This window comes from Colossoma macropomum, unplaced genomic scaffold (genome assembly GCF_904425465.1).
Source record: "Colossoma macropomum unplaced genomic scaffold, Colossoma_macropomum, whole genome shotgun sequence".
Taxonomy (NCBI): domain Eukaryota; kingdom Metazoa; phylum Chordata; class Actinopteri; order Characiformes; family Serrasalmidae; genus Colossoma; species Colossoma macropomum.
Genome location: NW_023494795.1, coordinates 17,690,880 through 17,711,505, shown reverse-complemented (window position 1 = coordinate 17,711,505; position 20,626 = coordinate 17,690,880). Strand labels below are relative to the sequence as shown.

At 38.8% G+C, this 20,626-nt stretch overlaps 1 protein-coding gene across 1 annotated transcript; it reads right to left on the bottom strand.

Moving 5' to 3' along the window:
- Positions 1-341: 341 nt before the first annotated feature.
- chrna2b (cholinergic receptor, nicotinic, alpha 2b (neuronal)) lies at positions 342-20,257 on the bottom strand. Its single transcript, XM_036581688.1, has 6 exons — positions 20,188-20,257; positions 11,782-11,933; positions 8,610-8,654; positions 6,419-6,528; positions 3,833-4,955; positions 342-1,274 (listed from the first exon to the last, which is right to left on the bottom strand). Exons 1-6 carry the CDS (start codon positions 20,255-20,257, stop codon positions 1,149-1,151), a joined length of 1,626 nt encoding a protein of 541 aa, XP_036437581.1. The 3' UTR covers positions 342-1,148.
- Positions 20,258-20,626: the final 369 nt, after the last annotated feature.

Here is a 20,626-nt window from a genome sequence, read left to right as displayed (position 1 = left end):
CCTGGTTGACCACCAAATCTGTCACCATCAGATAAACAGAACTTAAAGCTTTTGTCTTTGAGAGAGAGGAGCAAATCAAGCTACTTCAGATCTGAAAGAACAGACAACTTAGTGCTTTGTGTCTGAAAGGATGTGTAGCTGTCAAGAAGCCATTGCTGAGAAAAGAAAATAGACAGAAATAGGAAAATTTGCAAATTAAAGAAAGAAGCTACTGGTGTTCTGAGAACAATGGACTGACCACCCCAGAGTCCAGAACTCAGTGTCACTGAACGTTTTTGGAATTATTTGGACTTATGAATATAAAATGTAACTGGGATTACTTGGATCACAAGAAGCAGAACATGCAACCAACTTCTAAGACTGAACTTTGGGGGTGTGCAAAATGTGGTTGCAGATTTCTTCAAAAATCTGAAAGCAAGTCTGCTGAATAAAACAGAAGCTGTAGTAACAGGTGTATAATAGGATCGCAACTTAAATGGCTGCTACTTAAACAAAGAAATGATGAGTACAATATTGCCTACATCTTGGTGCAATCATCATATTTAACCCCTTGAAAGGCTAGTTCCTGCCAGTGGGCCCAAAGTTTTATTACAAACTTCTATAACCTAAGAATAGCTCAACCAGTTTGCACTTAAGTCCCTGTAGTTACTGAGTAATAAGCCTTAGTATAAAATAAGCCTGTGATTTCAAGAGGTTCAAAACAAAAGAAATCGATCCTCAGATGCAGGCCAATGTAGGATTATAACTACCCGGCCTACACTTCACTGCTCCCTGAGGTTATGCCAGCACACATCACATCCTCTAAATCTGACTGCCTCAGAACCTGATCCACTGATCCATGAGTGCCAGAGAGAGAGAGACAGAAAGAAAGACACTGAGAGAGAAAGAGACATTACTCACACTTCTTTTTTAAGGTGCCACATTTTATTCAACAGTATTTACTGCAAGGTTGTACATTCAGAGATAAGTTTGCTCTCTGGGCTCGTGCACAGCAGCGACTGTTCACTGCAAGGAATTTCTTACTCTTCAATGGTCTTTTTCTTCTGTTGAAGGAGCACTTTGTTTTGCCATGATTCCTCCACATGTAGCGTTCCTGATGTGTTCTCACAGTGCATTTACGTGTCTATGAGTGTGCGAGTGGCCAAGCTCTAGATCATGCCAGCCAGCCAGGGGGGGAGGAACAGGCCGATGGTGCCCAGTAGGCACACAATGATGAACATCCACAGGAAGATCCGATCTATCACCATGGCAACATACTTCCAGTCCTCTTTAACCTGTTCCAAAAGATCAGGGAGATCAAATTGAGTGGCTGGCTAGACTACAAAAAGTTAGAAAGTCTAAAATTATGAACATTTTAAACTACTAAACTATTATAATAAAAATCAAAGTATGTTCAGCTTGAGATTTTAAGTCAGCCTTCTGCATATAGCTTTTTAAAATTTTCTTAACTTAGTCAAGTTATCCTAACATTCAAGTACTGTTTGTAAGTTAGGTCAACAAAATAAAGTTTAAGTTGAGCTTAATTTGAAAAAGCAGTGACTCCGCAGCCCTTCATGGTCATAAGTCTGAGAGAAAAAAAAACCCTGCAGAAGGTTGACTTTAAATTTCAAGTTGATTTGACAACACAGGCACAAAGCACGCACGGTTTTAAATGAGTGGTCGGGGTGGTCAGTGGCCTCTCATAACAGTTCTGCAAACTATTGACATTCTTTCAAAAAGCTTTCTGTGTCACCTGGGATGCTTTTCCAAAAGAGCTCAGTGTATGCTGAACATTTGTTGACTGGTTTGCATTTTTTTATTTAAAATGTACTACCCCATTTCCAAAAATGTTGGGACGCTGTGCAAAATGTAAATAAAAACAAAATGCAATGATGTGCAATTAATTTAAACTCTATATTCCATTGAAAAGAGTATAAAGACAACAAATCTAATGTTGAAACTGAGAAATTATATTGTTTTTTGAAAAACATATGCCCATTTTGAATTTGATGCCAACAACACATACCAAAAAAGTTAGGACAGGGCAACAAAAGGCTGGTAAAGTTGTGTCACTGCATTAGAAAAAGACATGATTCTCCAATGGAAATCACTGCATGGGCTCAGAAACACTTCTGAAAACCACTGTCTGTGAAAACAGTTCGTCACTGCATCCACAAATGCAAGATAAAATTCTAAAACGCAAAGAAGAAACTACATATAAACATGATCCAGAAATGCTGCCACCTTCTCTGGGCCTGAGCTCATTTAAAATGGACTGAGGGGAAGTGGAAAAGTGTCCTGTGGTCCAACGAATCAACATTTAACATTCTTTTTGGAAATCATGGACACTGGACTCAGCTTGTTATCAGTGCACAGTTCAAAAGCCGGTATTCATGATGGTATAGGGGTGCATTAGTGCACATGGCAGGGGTGATGTGCACATCTGTGAAGGCAACATTAATGCAACGATATATACATGTTTTGTAAACATACGCTGCCATCCAGACAACGTCTTTTTCAGGGAAGGCCTTGCTTATTTCAGCAAGACAGTGTCAAACCACATTCTGCACGTATTACAACAGCATTACTCCATATTAAAAGAGTCCAGGTGCTAAACTGGCCTGCCTGCAGTCCAGACCTGACACCAATGAAAACATTTGCCTACAAAACTACAGCAGTTGGTCTCATCAGTTCCCAAATACATACATAGTGCTGTTAAAAGAAGAGGTGATGAAACACAGTGGTAAACATGCCCCCGTCCCAACTTTTTTGGAACATGTTGTTGGCATCAAATTCAAAATGGGCATATATTTTTCAAAAAGCAATAAAATTCAGTTTCAACATTTCATTTGTTGTCTTTGTAGTATTTTCCTTTAAAAATATGGTTTAAATGACCATTTATGATTTGCATATCATTGCATCCTATTTTTATTTACATTCTACACAGCGTCCCAACTTTTTTGGAAATGGGGTTGTATATTGTAGTAAAGAATCTGTACATCTTATTTTTGTCTTAAAAACAATTTTCCAGCATTTATACTTATAGGAGTGGCTTGATGAAAAGTCTAATTCACACAATTTTTAATTTACCTCAGATGTCGTTGATCAGCCAAAACAAGTCCGGCATGCAAATTTTGCTTCTTTATTTTGGCACTAGACTCTATGTCCAGCTCTTCCAACTACATCCAGCTCTTCCTTGGTTGTGCAGAATTCTCAACGTGGTTTACAAAAGAGTATCTCTCACTATGAACTAAAAAATGAATGAAACTTCCACGTATAGCTGAACACTGCGGGCAATACTATGGAATATGGATGCCACAGATTATGTTCACAATTTCTGTTGTTTCTTTTTATAATAACTGTTAATCTTGTGTTTTTGAATGAAAGGTATTAAGAAATATAAACAATGAAATAATGATTATAAGATAGAATTCGTGCATGCATATAAAAGGGAAATGGCTCTTGCGTGGGGTGGTATAATTTGGCATACCAGTTGTCTACAAATGCTGACCGCTGCGATCAGATACATGGTGAAGTTTTGTTCATCACTATAGTTGCCAGTAAGTGATTCTGTGTTCTAAATCACCATAGGCTCGTCTGCGGGACATGAAGAATGTTTGTTGGCAACATTAGCCTTGTAGCTTCAGATTTAAACCAAAGAACCAAACTTTGGACACCAAATATGTCTTGGCTGACTACATCTGCAGTAAGTGGAAAGTTGTATAAATTAGATTTTTTTCTAGCAATTTCTCAAACTCAATCATCAAAATATCTTTAAAACATTCATTCAGTCAAGTGTGTTCAAGCTTTTGACTGCTATCGCACATCAGCACCCATTCAGCAAAACACTTACACTGAAGTCGGCATCTTCTGCTCTCAAATGGTCTGCTATGTAGTGAACCCCCTCAAGTGCCTGCATGATGCTGGGAGACAGAGGGGACCTCTGGTTGTCTTCAGTGGGCCGCTTGCTGTGGTTTAGTCTAGCTCCTGGATGCCTGGAGTTTGGCAGACATGTCACGCCCCCCTCCTGTCTGGGCAGAGCTCCGTGCTTCTGCAGTGGTGGCGGCGTGGAGCCTGGCGGCCGGGGTGAAGGAGGGCGAAAGGTGAGTGAAAAAGCAGAGGAAAGTGTACCCAGTTCCAGATCTTCATAGCAGCAGGTCCTCGACTCCTCCCTGAACCAGCTGGCTGAAGTGCTCAGGCAGGATGCTCCAGGAGCCCGTGACCTCTGACCTTGCTGCAGGAGCAGCAGCCTCTGCCTACGGCGGCTGTCAGGCGCTGGCCTGCGCATGAAGAGCCAGCGGGGGATGAGCTCCAGGAAGACGGCGTGTACCCAGCGTGGCATCTCATGGGTGCCAGGTGAGCGGTGATGGACGTTCAGCACAAAGACGGTGATGATGATGGAGAGCGTGACAAAGATCATAGTGAAGAGCAAGTACTCGCCAATGAGCGGGATGACCAATGAGGTGGACGGGATGATCTCTGTGATGAGCAGGAGGAAGACAGTCAGTGAGAGAAGCACAGAGATGCAAAGAGTGATCTTCTCGCCACAGTCTGAGGGCAGGTAGAAGACCAGCACGGTCAGGCAGGAGATCAGCAGGCAGGGGATGATGAGGTTGATGGTGTAGAAGAGAGGAAGGCGGCGGATGATGAAGAAGTAGGTGATGTCTGGGTAGATCTCATGGCAGCAATCATACTTCTTGGTGTTGTAGGTGCCTACAGCATTGATGATGGCCCACTCGCCACTCTCCCAGTAGTCCTTTAGGTCCACCGTAGTTTCCAGGCGCTCCAGGTCGATCTTGGCCTTGTCGTATGTCCATGAGCCGAACTTCATCTTGCAGTTCTGCTGGTCGAAGGGGAAGAATGTGACATCGATGCTGCAGGAGCTCTTGTAGATGGCTGGGGGGACCCAGCGCACTTTGCCAGTGTAGAAGAGATGGGCTTTGGTCATGTGAGTCACAGCAAACTCCCCATCAGCACTGAAAAGGGAACACAGCCAAATATGACTTCCCATTTTAAGCTTTAGAAATCACAGTTATCATTGGGCAAAACATGCATGTTGTAATATATTAAACATATAGCTCACTGAAACAAGCTGAGATATTTTGTCAAGCAGGCAGATTCTAATATTTCTATCGATAATTAAAGTGTTTAGAAGCAGAGATGTTTTAAAGTAAAAAACTTTTTTTTATTTTGTAATATTTAACATCAAAAAAGTTGGAATTGCAGACTCCAACTTGTGGATCCCTATGAGTGTAAACTGAATGTAAATGTATTTTTTATGTAAATCATAATTATGTATAGTCCACCTTTTCACTGTCAGAAGACACATTATTGGTCTGAATAAATGTGTAACTGCCAAAAAGCCAATACTGAGAAAAGAAAGGAGGCGGTGTGGAAGAAGTTTGGAGGTGTGGAAAAATATTCCTGCATATTTCTTTGGCAAACTGAAAACAAGTCTCCTGAAAAGAATGAAAGCTTCAATGGCTGTTTTGACTGCAAGTCAAATAAATGAAGAGTGGTCTCTGAAGTTTGCAGTTTTATAATTCCATGAATGTGTAGCAAAAATAATTCTGCATCTCTAAGGGTTAATATTGAAGAGCAAATGAGATATGCCTAAGATTAAATACATAAACACAATCACAACTTCTAATACATTCCTTGCAGTTTGTGTGCTGTTTTATGACCCTGTTTTGAACCACAAGCAATTGCACTTCACCATTTCTTATTCATAAATTAGACATCTTAATGTCACGTATTGTTGATGGTCCCTACTAATGCTTTTGTCTCAGAATTAGACATGACTAATAATTCTGCTGAAGAAATGATGAAGCTCTGTGCTTGTCTTAATGTAGATATACAGACTTGCATGTGGCATAATGACTTTGTTTAATTCAGCACATCATAGCAAAAAACTTCACCTCCAATAATATAATTTTGAGCTAGTTAATGACAATAATTAGGCAGAACTGCAATTACAACAAGCACATAAGTGGCAGCTACAGGGCAAATCATAAAGGATTAATCATCCATCTGGTGCACTCACAGATATAATTAATGCATTTCGGATTTTTTTTCTCCCAAAGACGGGTCCTCCAGTGACAAAAGGGGTACACAAGTTCAAGCGACGCTACACTGCCACTGAAGCTGTAATACCACTGAAGAACAGCAGGTGGTGGTCTTTTGATGTGTTGGGAAAGACTTTGTGTCTGAGAGAGAGTAATAAATGTGGTGTTGTATTACAGCAGTGATAACATAGCAGATAACCTCATCTCACCTCTGGAATGCTCAAGTGGGCCGATTCAGCATTTTGCATGCCCTACACAGCATTTGCAGTCATCATCCATCACCTCAGCCCTGATTTTCTTACAAATAAATGGCTAGATGAAAATATTTTTATGTCGTGAAGTTTTCTGTTTGTGGTTAGTTTAATATTACTCACTTGTTGTACAGCACAATGTCTGGAACCCAAATGAGCTCTGATGGCACCCTGATGGATGTCACATTGTCATAATCAGAAGGCTTCCACCTCAGTTTGTAGTCATTCCATTCCTGGATGAGAAGATCCAAGAGGTTATTACTTTCATCCTCATCCTGAGATCGAGCATTACTGCTTTGATCTTATTGAAGAAGATGAATGTTTGAGTCACTGCATATCATTCTCTCATTGTCATAAACTGTGTAGTCATCATTTTCCACAGGGTAAGCCTATCTGTATGCATATAGGGGAATGCAGGGCACAACCTAACACAAGGTAAAATGGAACAGATTTTTATGTAGATTCAAGTAAATGTGGTGGACACTTTCTTGTACTGTAATTCTGTAGCAACATCATCTGATGCACGTTCCACATTTTGCTTATATTTTATCTTTTTTTCCTTGAGGTTCAGTTATAATGTTGGTGTGACTTATTTAGTAGAAATAGTCATCACTCATTTTTACATGACCATTTTTAAGCCTCTGTTTATACCTCAGAATTAAGAGGGTGATTTTTTACTGTGCTTTTCAGACTGATACATGTAAATGACCTCTGCCCTGATTGGCTGCCCTGCAGTGTGCCTCAGTCAAAAAACAAAACACTGAATTATGTTCACTTAACAGTGTTCATGTCAATCTACCATATTTTTCCAGCAAAATTTACAATTAGCCCCTCAGCTGTTACACCTGTCTATGGGGTAAGTTGTACCATTTACACTCACACTACTTTTGGCTTAATTGTACACAACTATAGGTCCTTACTGTACAACAACAACAACAATAACAATAACAATAACAAGAACAATAACAATAATAATAAACATGTATATAGCACTTTTCATGCCTGTGGCAGCTCAAAGTGCTTTACAGACAGGTGATAAAGCTTAACAGTACTAAAAGAAATTATGAGTTTAATTTAAAATCATATAAGAAAAGGACACAGATTAAATTAAAAGATAAATACCAAGAGATGTAGAGTTTTCATTAAACACTACATTTAAGAGATATGTTTTTTTTTAAATCTTTCTTAAAAGTGAGCTTAACTGTCTAATAAAAGGTGGAATCGAGTTCCACAGGTCAGAATCATAATAACTGAAAGAGGCTTCTCCACGTTTTCTGTATTTTATGGAAGGTGTTTGCAGAAGGCCAGAATCTGCAGATCTAAGATTATGTATTTGAACATAAACAGGTACTTAAGGTTTGGTATATGAAGTTTTAAAAGTGTCTGGAAAAGCACCTGCAGACAGAGAACATTTTACAATAGTTAAAACATCATTTTAAACATAATCATATAAATCAACAGCTCGGCTATTCTTCCGTTCACTGCTATTAAAGAGGACACTGCTTATGTGCAAGACATTGTGCTTTATTAATTAGCTGTAGTTGGCCACAGCCACGTCATACATAAAAGAATTTTGACAAACAATTTGCTCAAAGCTAAGCTACGTCCTGTTTCCCCCTTAGACTCTGCATTAGACTCCCTCAGTACTTCCTAGCCTACATAGAACACAGCCATGATTAGCCTCGCCTTCAGAACCATCCATCCATCCATCATCTAAACCACTTATCCTTCTGGGTCGCAGTGGGGTGCTGGAGCCTATCCCAGCTGTCATTGGGCGGAAGGCAGGATACACCCTGGACAGGTCGCCAGTCCATCGCAGGGCAGACAGACAGACATACACATTCACACACACGCACACCTAGGGGCAATCTAGCATGTCCAATTGGCCTGACTGCATGTCTTTGGACTGTGGGAGGAAACCCACGCAGACACGGGGAGAACATGCAAACTCGACACAGAAATGACCCTGGTCACCCGGCCAGGAATCGAACCCAGGCCCTTCTTGCTGTGAGGCGACAGCACTACCCACTGCGCCGCCGTGCCACCCCCTTCAGAACCAGTATAATATTATTATTAATAATAATATTTTTGGCTAAAAAAAATGTACATGCCTTATGTTCCCCTTCAACACATGGCTTTATCTACACCATAAACCTCATATACCTTAGATTCTCATACTAAACCCTAACTAATGCTAATACTAATTTCACGCTCAACATTTATTCTACAACACAAAACAAACTGAAAAGCAGTGATGGCATTATTTACGAATTTCATCTTCTAAACAAATTAGAAGTCAAAATACTTGACTCGCCTGTTTCAGCCAGACATTGGTTGTCATCATCTGGTTCTTCTCATCCTACAGAGGACAGAAAGTAGACAGAGAGGAAAGGAGAGAGCAGGACAGTATTAGCCAGAATTCTGGTCCTGCTCCAAGAAAATGCTTTTGGTTAGCAGAGGGTTGGAGCTACTTAAAGCGCATCTTCAGCACCATCTTAAGTGTAATATCCTTGATGGACCATCTTCAAGGAACATCTGATTCATCAGGGTTATCAGGTTAAAGGCCTGTTAATGTGGTTTCAGGGGAAGTAGATGTTACTGTCTTTATAAAATTAACATTTCCAGTGTGTCACTGAAGGATTGGGACACTTCAAAGAAGATCTGAACTTTCCTTGCCCTTCGCTTTATCCTTTCTAATTGAATGTGAAAGGAGGCTAAGTGAGAGTACATTTTCAGAACCACAAGGTATTCGGCTTACTGCAGCTGAAGAAGATAAGATCAAAGACTGCTGAGTAGAAATTCATCAGGAGATACACGTCACAGCTTAAAGGGGATACCCACCGATATTTTTAAAATTCTATAAAATAAAATGGCTGAGATGTAAACAATGTCACTCGGTGTGGTTTGGTGTGAAAGGCTCTGTTCTAGAGAAACGTCCTGTATGATAATTATTCACAGAGGTGGTGATAGGAACCAGACGTCTGAAGAGTTTAATGTCTCTGAAAGCTCCCTCATAGAAAGTTATTATATGAAGCTGTTAGATACATGCTGTCTGATGTCTGTGACATTGTTTTATGACAGTTTTGTGATCAGGTTTTGGCTTAAAATGTATTTAATCCACTATTTTAACCCATTCATGTTGAAAGGGTACATGAAGGGTGTTGCAAGGCAAAATAGTCCCCAATGAAAACTTATTTTATCAGATGTATGACTATTTTGCCATCATCAACATTACATGTAAAACTCAGAAGACACATGTAGGCTCACTGGCAGTTTTGGCAATAAATAAAATGGCTATATTTGTGTTGCAGACTTGGTGACCCCTGGATCCCATCACCACCACTATAAAGAAATCAGAGTCTGTAGGTTTCTCTATTATGGACCATTTCACATGCAACCACTTTGAAGAACTCTGTTTACATCTCAAGGATTACATTTTTTTGACGCTTTTGAATAAAAAAAATGATGGTAGATTTTTAGTGTATTAACAAGGTGTAATTCAGATTAAATTAACACATCAGTGTCATTCATAGGTTCCAAAGAGTATAATATGTGAACATACTACAATTTCACAGACTGGAACATCATTGTTTCTGAGTGTAGTAGTAACAGTGTTGCAGAATATTGTCTAATATTACAGTAACAGGTTAAGCAAAAATGCTTTGTATGAAGTATTGAATGCAGAGAAGCATTTAGGAGGAGTTTTTAGCAGGCAAACTTTAATATTTTTTTTGGCTTCAAATGTAACTGAACACCTTTTTGGTATTTGCACATGGAGAGGCTGTTTGTTTACACACATCTAGATTTATTCTTTATTGTTTGTATTACCTAATGCACTACAACTACTATAAACTTCAGAGGGCACTTGCATAAAACATCTTGAGTGAATTTTGGCCTTATATTTTCATTTTTACCTTAACTGAGCTGCATAAAATCTGTTTGTGGAAATGTTTTAGTGAAAAAAGACAAAACCATAAGTTCACAATTTATCACTTACATTTTTGACAGTTGCAGTTTTTACTTTTACTTTAATTTTTTTACATACATATTTAAATTTGTCCCTTAAGCATTTTAACCTAAGTTAAACAATATTGCACTGTACAGTACAGCCCTGATCATCAATGTGACACAGTCCTCTGCATTGTGGCACATCAATGCAAATGATATAGGAAAATTCTGAAGTATGTCATTTGGAAAACATCAATGACAATGACTAATCAATCACTATAGCAAAAAGTTATAACAATTAATTCTAAAGCCAGGGTGTGAAGTCAGTATCAGTGAGGACATTGAGAAACCTAGCTACAGAGGGAGTATTTGACTGTTAGTCAGGTGACTTCTGCACACTGGAGCAGCCTGACTCAGCATGACATACGAGAGGATCAGCATGTAATATGCAGTGGAAAATATTTGTCTGAACACATTCATAGTTACGTTCCAAGAGCATCTTAGGCAGGCACGGGGCCATCAGAACAACAAAATCAAACATTCTTCATCCTGAGTTCCTCACTGTGTCACACACACTAGTGTACAGCCTGTTTGTTGATGACATCGAAAGTAATGCATAACTTACCTTCCTGCCATACTGCCAGTGACAATAAGATATTCAGTATCAAATATAAAACATGGCACGCTTTATAATGAGGGGCATCTTTTGAATGTAGTAGGCATTACCCTTCACAGCTCTTCATGTTTTGTGTCTGTGCATGTTTTGATATTTGCAGAATGGATGAGTTGGGAACCAACCGGTATTAAGCAAGAGTTCTTAGTCAAGTCACCCATAAGGCTGGAGAATATGAGAATATATTATGGTTTGTGTTATAAAATATGTTACAATATGCTTTCCTGAGAATATCATGGATATTGTCAGCACTTTTAAAACACTGAATAACTGTATTTATTGTTAAAAAGACTTGGACCAATTAAGATCCTGTAAACATCAATCAAAGTACAGTAACTACATTAACTGTATCATAATAAGTAGCTGATTTTACCAAGTGTTTGGTCCAGTTCTATCTTAAAACTGCACTATGTAAATATTGGGGATCTTTCTAGTGGAAAAGTGTTATTGTGTGCAACTTGTGGAAGAACATTTTATAACGTTGGGTGCGCTTCAGACCCCTGAGTGGATGATCTGATGATGGCGAGGACATTGAAAGAGAATTCAAAGAGAACAAAACTTGGCAAAGGACTGTCTGAGGATGTTAGTGAATTATCTGCTATTGTCATCATACCTTCATCAGTAGAATGTTGATTTTGCATTTGAGACCTAAACATCAAGTCAGACTTTCTTTTCAAGCTTGTGAAATTAATATGCAAAGGCACATGATGTGCTTCAACAAACTCCCACGGTGTCTGACTTGATACCTCTGACTCAGTAATGCTACTTCTTTCAAGACACTAGTCTTTCTTCTAGTCTGATTTTGCTATTCTCTTCTTAGCTGCTGTTGTTAGTGAGAAAACAATTTAAATGCTGTGATAGTTACCACATCGATGAGCTGGGCAATGGACAAGCCGAATTTAACGATGACGACGTCCGAGGTATTTGGCACAGGCCGGGACCACTTGTTGTAGCCAACAAAAAGCTTTTTGAAGAGTTCGTCCTCTGCATGTGAATGAGTCTTCTCATAACAGGACACTGTCAATGCAAGAAAGATTGAAGAGACATATGCAGTCATATGCAAAAGTTTGTGCACCCCTATTCAAATTCATCAGTTAACACATTCTCTACAGGAAGCACATTTTAATGCACTGTTAGTGATTATTTGCTGAATTTAACATATTGGGAAAACAATTAAATATTAAATGTGCACTGTCAGAAAAAGGGTATTGTACAGGTACATTTTTGCTCATCAAGGTACAAACAACATAAACGTAGGAACAACAATTGTCTTAAGGTTCAATAGAGTATCTTAAATACACTGTGTTTTCAGGGGAAAGGTATGTATTTGTACTTTTTCAAAATCTAATGTTTTAAAACAAATAAAAAAAAATTCTGGCATCAAGGCAAGATTAATCAATTCAACATTAAAGATATAATTGCAAAGAAATATAGTATAATTATGTTCCCTAACTAAAGGTATTAAAGACCTATCCTTGAGGGAACCACCCCAGTGACATAGGGGGAACCACCCCAGTGACAGTTTAGTACCTTTGTTTTTGCCAGTTATAGTGTGTTTAATATGACGTTTTATGTTTTAAGTTAAATTCTGCAAATAAACATAAATTGTGTTTTACATGCATTTTACTAAAAACAGCACAAAATAAGAGATATTTAATATTTTACCTCATCAACTTTGATTTTATTGAATTTTGTAAACATGCACTAATTCCAAACGTGATGCCTGGAACACATTCCAAAAACGTTGGGACAGAGGCAATGCAAGACTAGGGAGTTGACCAAAACATCTATTTTGGAACTTTCCACAGGTAAACAGGTGAAAGTTAACAGATTTGTAAACCACTGCTGTTTCCATTTACTTTTTTTTTACTGTCCCAACTTTTTTAGAATTGAGTTTGTAATTTTAGACTATTTCTTTAAGTCTATCTGTGCTCATACAACGTAAATATTTGCATAATGCAAACATTTGTGAATGTTTAATAATGTAAAGGGCAGCTGGCATTTTAAATTTGTGTGAAAACAGCAGCTAAAATGGTGATACAAGATTTCATAAGGTTATAAGAGGCTCCACAAACCCTAAAAACCTTCCTTTTATCTGGAATAAGAATTTAAAGTCTGAATTACATGCTTTATGTACTTGCTATATGAACATTTCGCACAGACATGCATTGCTGATATCGCAGACACAGGTGGTTAGATCAGCAGTGTGGAGCCTTTGGAATCACACAGAGCAACATGAAGTCAGCTTCAGCTTAACAGATTAATGTCACATGCACATGTCACACTCACCTCATCCTTCAATTAAATGATAAGGGATACTCATTTTCTCTGCAAGCAATGCCCGTAATGTTCAGGCATGATAAAGTATGTGACATGATTCCACTGGTTTTATATGAAGGATTGAGCCCAGTATCAGCAGGGTGATATTTCACCCCATGGAATGGGTATTCTGTCTCTAAGCTTGAGTGGAATAGCTTAATTTAATTTAATATATGGGAGCAAAAGTTCATTGAGATGTTCAGGACATGCTCCATATCTGTATTATTTGCATGTTATAAATATAGGCAACATGTAAAATTCCAGAGAACCTCTACATCTGAGCATTACTCTAATCATTCCCAATTACACATGTCATTGCCTTAAGCTAGTCAGCTATCTGTTTACAAAAGTTGCCTTGAAATGACTCTTACTACATTTTGTTTTACTTTTTATCATAACTCCTTGAAACAAGCAAAAAAACTGTGTCAAAAGTGCAGAGTTTAAGCTTTTCATCAATACCACACTTCTATTGGTAAGTAAAGGACATCATATTTTACTCTGATTGGAATTTGATGAAAAGTTGTTGTTGCGCGTATAGTCTTGTTTTGTGATAATAAAGATATCCTTTGCATTTTTGACATCTTTTTGTCACTGTTTGACATTAAAATGAAGAGCAAAAAAGTGTACAGTGCAGATTCAAATGTATCAATAAAAATCGTAAATCAAATGTTGATGTAATCAATTAGTGGTGATGCACAGTGATATCAGAATAATATTAGTATCAGCAGATTTTGCCTAAAGAATCACATAAGCATCAGACAAAAGTTTACATTTCAGAGACATTTAAAACTGATATTTAATTGTATTTCATTTACTTTAGAAGAGCAGAATGTTTAGGCAATGTTGTCTGCAAAAAATGTCGGTAACACTTTATTTGGAGTGGTCCTTTGTAGATGATTAATAAACTCTTAACAGATTATCAGTAACACATCAACAACATATCAGTGAAGTAGCAGTAATGAAACATCTGGGTACATTGAAGTAAATATTATGTACATGTCCTGTTGATACATTACTTACATTAAGTAGATGTATTCTTAATATGTCACTTTGAACAAACAAAACCCTAACCCAACCTTACCCAAAACCTAACCCTAACCCTGCCCCTAATCCTAATCCTAACCTTAACCTCAACCCAAAACCTAATCCTAACCCTCATATGTTTTTGACGTTACTGAGAGTCAGTTGAGTGTTTGCTTCATCTAAAAGGAACCACTCAAAATAAAGTGTCACCAAAATGTCTGCATTTTATTCATTTGCATCTGTAACCCTGCAAAAAACAAACATTGTATTTCTCTGTAACTGTAATCAAAGAGTATTTAATCTCAGTTTTTTCCTTTGTGACCATTGTATGCAAAAGTTGAAAGAGCCCAGTCAAAATACAAGTTTTGTTATTTTTTTAAGTGAAGATAAGTTAACACATCCTCTACAGTGAACACACTTAAATAGAGCATTTTTCTACAATTTTTAGAACACAGTTTCTATTTAGTAGCTGAGTTTAACATGTTGGGAAAAAAAGATACAACATAAAGTCTAAAATGTACTATTCAGCAATTAACAGTAATTGGACATTAAAGTGTGCAGAGGTGTGTTCTCTGTAGAGGATGTGTTCACTTCAAATCAACAAAATGTCCAGGGGCACCCAAACTTTTGCATACAACTGTATCTGCAGATATCGACATCGGCAGATATGTACAATAATTTCGGTTTCAGCAATGGCCCACAATTTCCTTATCAGTGCATCACTATTAATTATAGAACAAAGAATGTATTGATATAGCTTTGTAATTACTTATCAACATTTAATTAATGTAAACTAAATGTATAACAAAACAACTATAAATGTAGTGCCAATACCTCTGTAATTAGGTAATTACATATTTAAAATAATTATGTAATGTTAATTAAATGTATAGCAAAGAAAGTCAATGATAACTCTAAACTTCTATGAGTTAGTGCCTTCATCTTTAAAGGGGGTTCCATGCTTTGTGATTCTTATGTAGGCTACCTGTGCACCTGCAACATCTGCCCTGCCTTTAGGGCTGACCTCCTTAACTTAGAAGGAAGCTGTCTACCAGCATGCTGGCCAAATTCAGACATCAGCTCTGAGCCCTGTGGACCACGGCTGCCTGCAGGACGAGAAACCTGACCACCTGGGTCCTGGCATGGCAGGAGGGACTCTGGAGGAGTGTAGTGATTTACTGGCTCTGGCACTGCGCTCCCTGGGGACTGACCAGCTACTCGATGACATCTCTATTACTGCACACTAAATCAATCTCTGGCTTAAGAGCAGTATGTCATTAATGAAGTCAGTCTTACTGCACTGCGGGAAGTATCAGGAAAGCCTAGAGTTGTGGCCCTAAGGGATTTTTGTGAACATACAGGTGATCCCAAGATGAGTGACTGTCCAAAGTTCTGTGACAAAGAGGACTGGCAGTTCATGCTGGATGTTTATGTAAAACAATACAAAATACAGCAAATATTTAAATAATATTAAAACTAACAACCCTGCTGATAGTAAGTGTGCTTTTCTTCCCACATGTCATTTGTATGCAGAGCGCTAAAGAGCGTGAGGTCCTAATTAAGTGTGTGAACCATGCTTTAGTTCTGCATGTTTTCCAGACCAGAAAGAAACCTGCAGGTCATGTATAGGGACTCACAGAGCCTTCCCATGGGCTACATCAAAGCCCCACATCCACAACACCCGAGACATGACAGTACCCTGAATACTTTTGTCTCTTTCACAGCTCAGTAAAAGCTCTCCAGCAGACACCAAATGAACAAGTTATTTCAGCCAAAGTAGGGCATTGTTGAAATACCCATAGTCGGTCTCCTTTAGGGTGAGGTACCATGAGCCATTAAATAATGAGGACACTTTAATCAATTCATGTTTATTCCAATTTTAGCTGCTTATTAGTCCATTCATTCTAAAGGAGTGAAAGAAGTGATGTAAATAGGTTCATTCAATTCCAAAAGCCATTTTAGTTCATTGGGAAAAGTTCATTGTTACAGGGATATGTGAGTCCCATGACACCTATATAACAAGTTGTCCCATTTCTGTCCCATTTTACCATAGCACCCTGTCCAATGTCTGCCCTATTTTACTATACAACATACTGTCCCATTTCTGTTTCATTTTACTGCAACATACTGTGCCATTTGACAGCCTGACACACTGTCTGTAATGACCACCATAAACGCTGTCCCTTGTGGACACTCAACACACTGTCATGATTATTTAATATACTGTCCCATATGACCATCTAATATATTGTCCTTTATGACCACATAAGGTTCGTTAAATACACTGTCCAATTTGCCTGCCTAATACACTGTGCCTTATGAATACCTAATGACCATCAAATACACTGTCCTATATGACCACCTAATACATTGTACCTTATAAAAACCTTGTGACCATCAAATACATTGTCCTATATAACCACCTAATACACTGTACTTTATAAACACCTAATGACCATCAAATACAATGTCCCTTATGACCACAGATTGACCATCAGATACACTGTCCCATATGACTACCTAATACATTGTCCCTTATGACCACACAATGACCATCAAATACACTGGTCCTTATGATCACATATTGACCATCAAATACACTGTCCCATATGACTACCTAATACATTGTCCCTTATGACCACATAATGACCATCAAATACACTGGTCCTTATGACCACATATTGACCATCAAATACACTGTCCCATATGACTACCTAATACATTGTCCCTTATGACTGCATAATGACCATCAAATACACTATCCCTTATGACCACCTAATACACTGTCCCTTATGACCACTTAATGACCATCAAATACACTATCCCTTATGACCACCTAATACACTGTCCCTTATGACCACATATTGACCATCAAATACACTGTCCCATATGACCACCTAATACATTATCCCTTTTGGCCACCTAATACACTGTCCTTTATGACCAGCTAATACTCTGTCTAGGGGTGGGAATCTTTAGGCACCTCACGATTCGATTACGATTCAGAGAGCTGCGATGCGATTATGAAACGATTATCGATGCATCTCGATGCATCCTTTTTTCTATACGGGATTTCTATTTTCCTACTGTCTGAGGACTTGGTAGTTTTAAAGCAGAGTATTTGTAATGATTCATAATGAATTTACGTCCAATATCTTTTATTAATAAATCAAATGGAAGTGATGTGGCAATTGAAGTAGAAGACTCTCATTCACTGCTATTGTTTGGAGCACATGAGACGCTGCTGCCACTCATCTGCGATAAAATGCGCAGTTACGGTGAAATAAGATCCTGTGGCCGTGGACGTCCACGCAGCACAAGTTACAGGTATTCTACCCGTTTTCTTTAGTGATTTTATAACTTCGGTTTTGGTCTCGTTGTAGAGACAGGGAGGGGGGGCGATCGCTGTGTCACTAAAATATCCCTGAGACGGGACGTGTGCAACGTAGCGGGAAAGCCCTGTTTCGCAACGACTAAGAACTGCAGGTCACATAGCAACGAAGCGTTATTCGCATTTATAAGCACTGCAGTTGATTCCTGGCAAGTTAAATCTGCAACTATAGACTGTCGAACACTAAACAGTTGCGAAGCTGGAGTCGCTTCTCTTTCGAATTTTCCCGTTCCACCTTAAATGGTGCCGCATTTACATTCGGCGCCTCAGGCAGAATTTAAGGTGGAACGGGAAAATTCGAACATGAAGCTGGAGAATAAGAAGCGACTTAAGCGTCGGAAAACAGTCGAACGCTGAGAGACTTTTTACGAGAAACTGCTCTAGTTTTGAGGAAAAGTTCCTTGAGGGAAAGGGGAGGAAAGCGGCTATAGCTAAAGCTGCATTTTCATTTATATTGTTTAGTCTATACTAGGACATTAACACATACTGAGACATACTGGACATAAATGTTGTGGCTCCCAAGGTGGTTTGACTTTGTTGAAAGGACAAAATGGCTCTTCTTATCATTTGGGTTGTGACTCCTGACCTGACCTGGCTTTAACGCAGAGGGAGCCGGTCGGATTTCTCGCTCATCCAGTTGTGTTTTTGTTATGTGCCGCCACAGACTGTCCGGGCGCTGCACTTACCCACTTCCAAGTTCCGCCCTTTGCGTTCCGTCAACATTACGTTATAAATTAAATATTTAGAAAATCGATTTTTGGCGTTTGTGAATCGATTCAGAATCGTTCGCGTCCGCATCGCGATGCATCTAAGAATCGATTTTTTTCCCGCACCCCTAACTCTGTCCTTTATGACCAACTAATATTCTGTCCCCTATGACCACATAATGACCATTAAATACACTGTCCCTTATGACCAACCAATACACTGTCCCCTATGATGACATAATGACCATCAAATACACTGTCCCTTGTGACTACGTAATGACTACTTCATATACTGTTCCTTTTGACCACCTAATACACTGTCCTTTATGACCAACTAATACTCTGTCCCCTGTGACCACATAATGACCATCAAATACACTGTCCCTTGTGACTACGTAATGACTGCTACATATACTGTCCCACATGATCACCTAATACACTGTCTCTTTTGACCACCTAATACACTGCCCCTTATGAATACCTTATGACCATAAAATACACTGTCCCTTATTACCACCTAATACATTTTATCATATGAATACCTAATGACCATCAATTACATTGTCACATATCACTACCTAATACATCGTAACTTATGAATGCCTAATGATCATCAAGTACACCATCCTATACGACCACCTAAAACAGTGTACCTTATGACCTCATAATGATCATTAAATACACTGTCCCATGCCCTGTCCCATATTGTCAATCCTCATTCTGTGGCTAACGTCTGCTGGAATGTAAAGTAGTAGAGGCAGAAAGTAGTAAAGTATGTGAAGTTGTAAAGGTCCTATATCTTGGAAAACCAATTTCCCTTCACTGACAAAAAACTTGGTGTTGTAAACATAAACAATATACAAGTTTGAACTAAAGAAACTAAAGTGCAAAAAACATGCATTCATTGCTCTTGTAATATCATTTTTGATATATTTACACATTTGCTTTTCAGTTTACAGCAGTTTAATTTGTCTGTTCCCAAGGTTATAAGGGGTGTTTCAGCCCAGATGACTTTTGGAATGAAGCCAATCAGAACATGGATCATTTACATATTGTCACTGTTGCACAAAAACCTTGTGCATTGTCCACTTTTGTCATTTTTTACTTTTTTTGCATGACTGTAAAACTCCAGTTACTTGTACTGCATTAAAATGATCATACCAATAGAAATAGTGAAATAACTTGGAAAAAATCTTTTCACATTAAGACCCGTTATAAGTTAAGAATGTATTTTCCTCCTACTGTAACATTATCATTCTGGAGATATGACATTTTGCTCCAACAGTGACAATATTTTAGTATATAAGAATACAAGAAAGTGTTGACATGGGCCCTTTAAAGACCTGTGGATCTCACTATAGTCTGTCTGTATGAGTTTCAGTCAAATAGTAAAGCCAGGACCCAAAAACTGACTGTAATCTGTAAGAAAGTAGCCTAAACCAAGTAGTCTGACCAGAAATGTTACATTTCATTTTCACATTTTTAATATATTTCGATAATATATGCCAATATTATAGCATATATACTCCCTATCTTTTGAACATAACCACATCAAATATATGAATAAAGGACGTACAGTATTAATAGGCTATGAATATGAATAAGGGTCATAAAGAATATGACATTGGGAATACGTTAAATAAGTATTAGCAGTTTTGGCACATATCATACTCTTCTGTCTGTGCATTTAACCTGAAGATAACAACTAAAATACCAACAGCAGAATGCATAGAGGCTTATAAGTAACACTGTTACTAACTAAACTGTTCATATTTAAGGCAAAGTGAGCAGGAAACAAACAGCGTGAAGAGCAGAGAGTGAGTAACCGTACCGCACTTCCAGAGGATGATGAAGAGCAGAGCGCTCCTCACCCTCAGCGGGCTCTTCCCCGCGCGCTCCATCCCGTGTGCTGCTTCAGCTGTCCGAGGCTGAAATCAGCTGAGCCAGTCCTGCTCCATCCCGCCTGCGCTCCGTCCTCAGCCCTGCACGCGCCTTGCGGAGCGCGCGTGGAGAACCTGCTGTAGCCAGACTAACGCGTGCATTGTGGAGCTTTGGGCAGTCAAACACAGTCTGATCGCACCCAGCAACCTGACACAGCTGCTGATGCTTGTTTAATAAATGCACGTGAGCATCCTTCTGAGTCTGGAAGCACGCGCGCGTTTCAGTTAGCACGCACCGTGAAAGTCCTCGCGTGCTCTTCTGCCCATACTCGCCTCGCTCTCCTCTGTCTGCGCGTAAAGACGCACCGCAGCCTCTGAGCACCTGTTCGC

Coding starts and splice junctions, on each gene's coding strand:
- chrna2b (XM_036581688.1), bottom strand. CDS start 20,257: ATGGAGCGCGCGGGGAAGAGCCCGCTGAGGGTGAGGAGCGCTCTGCTC. Junction 6,529..8,609: donor CCAATGTCTGGCTGAAACAG/GCGAGTCAAGTA, acceptor CTTCTCATCCAG/GAATGGAATGACTACAAACT. Junction 4,956..6,418: donor GACATTGTGCTGTACAACAA/GTGAGTAATATT, acceptor TTCCCTTTTCAG/TGCTGATGGGGAGTTTGCTG.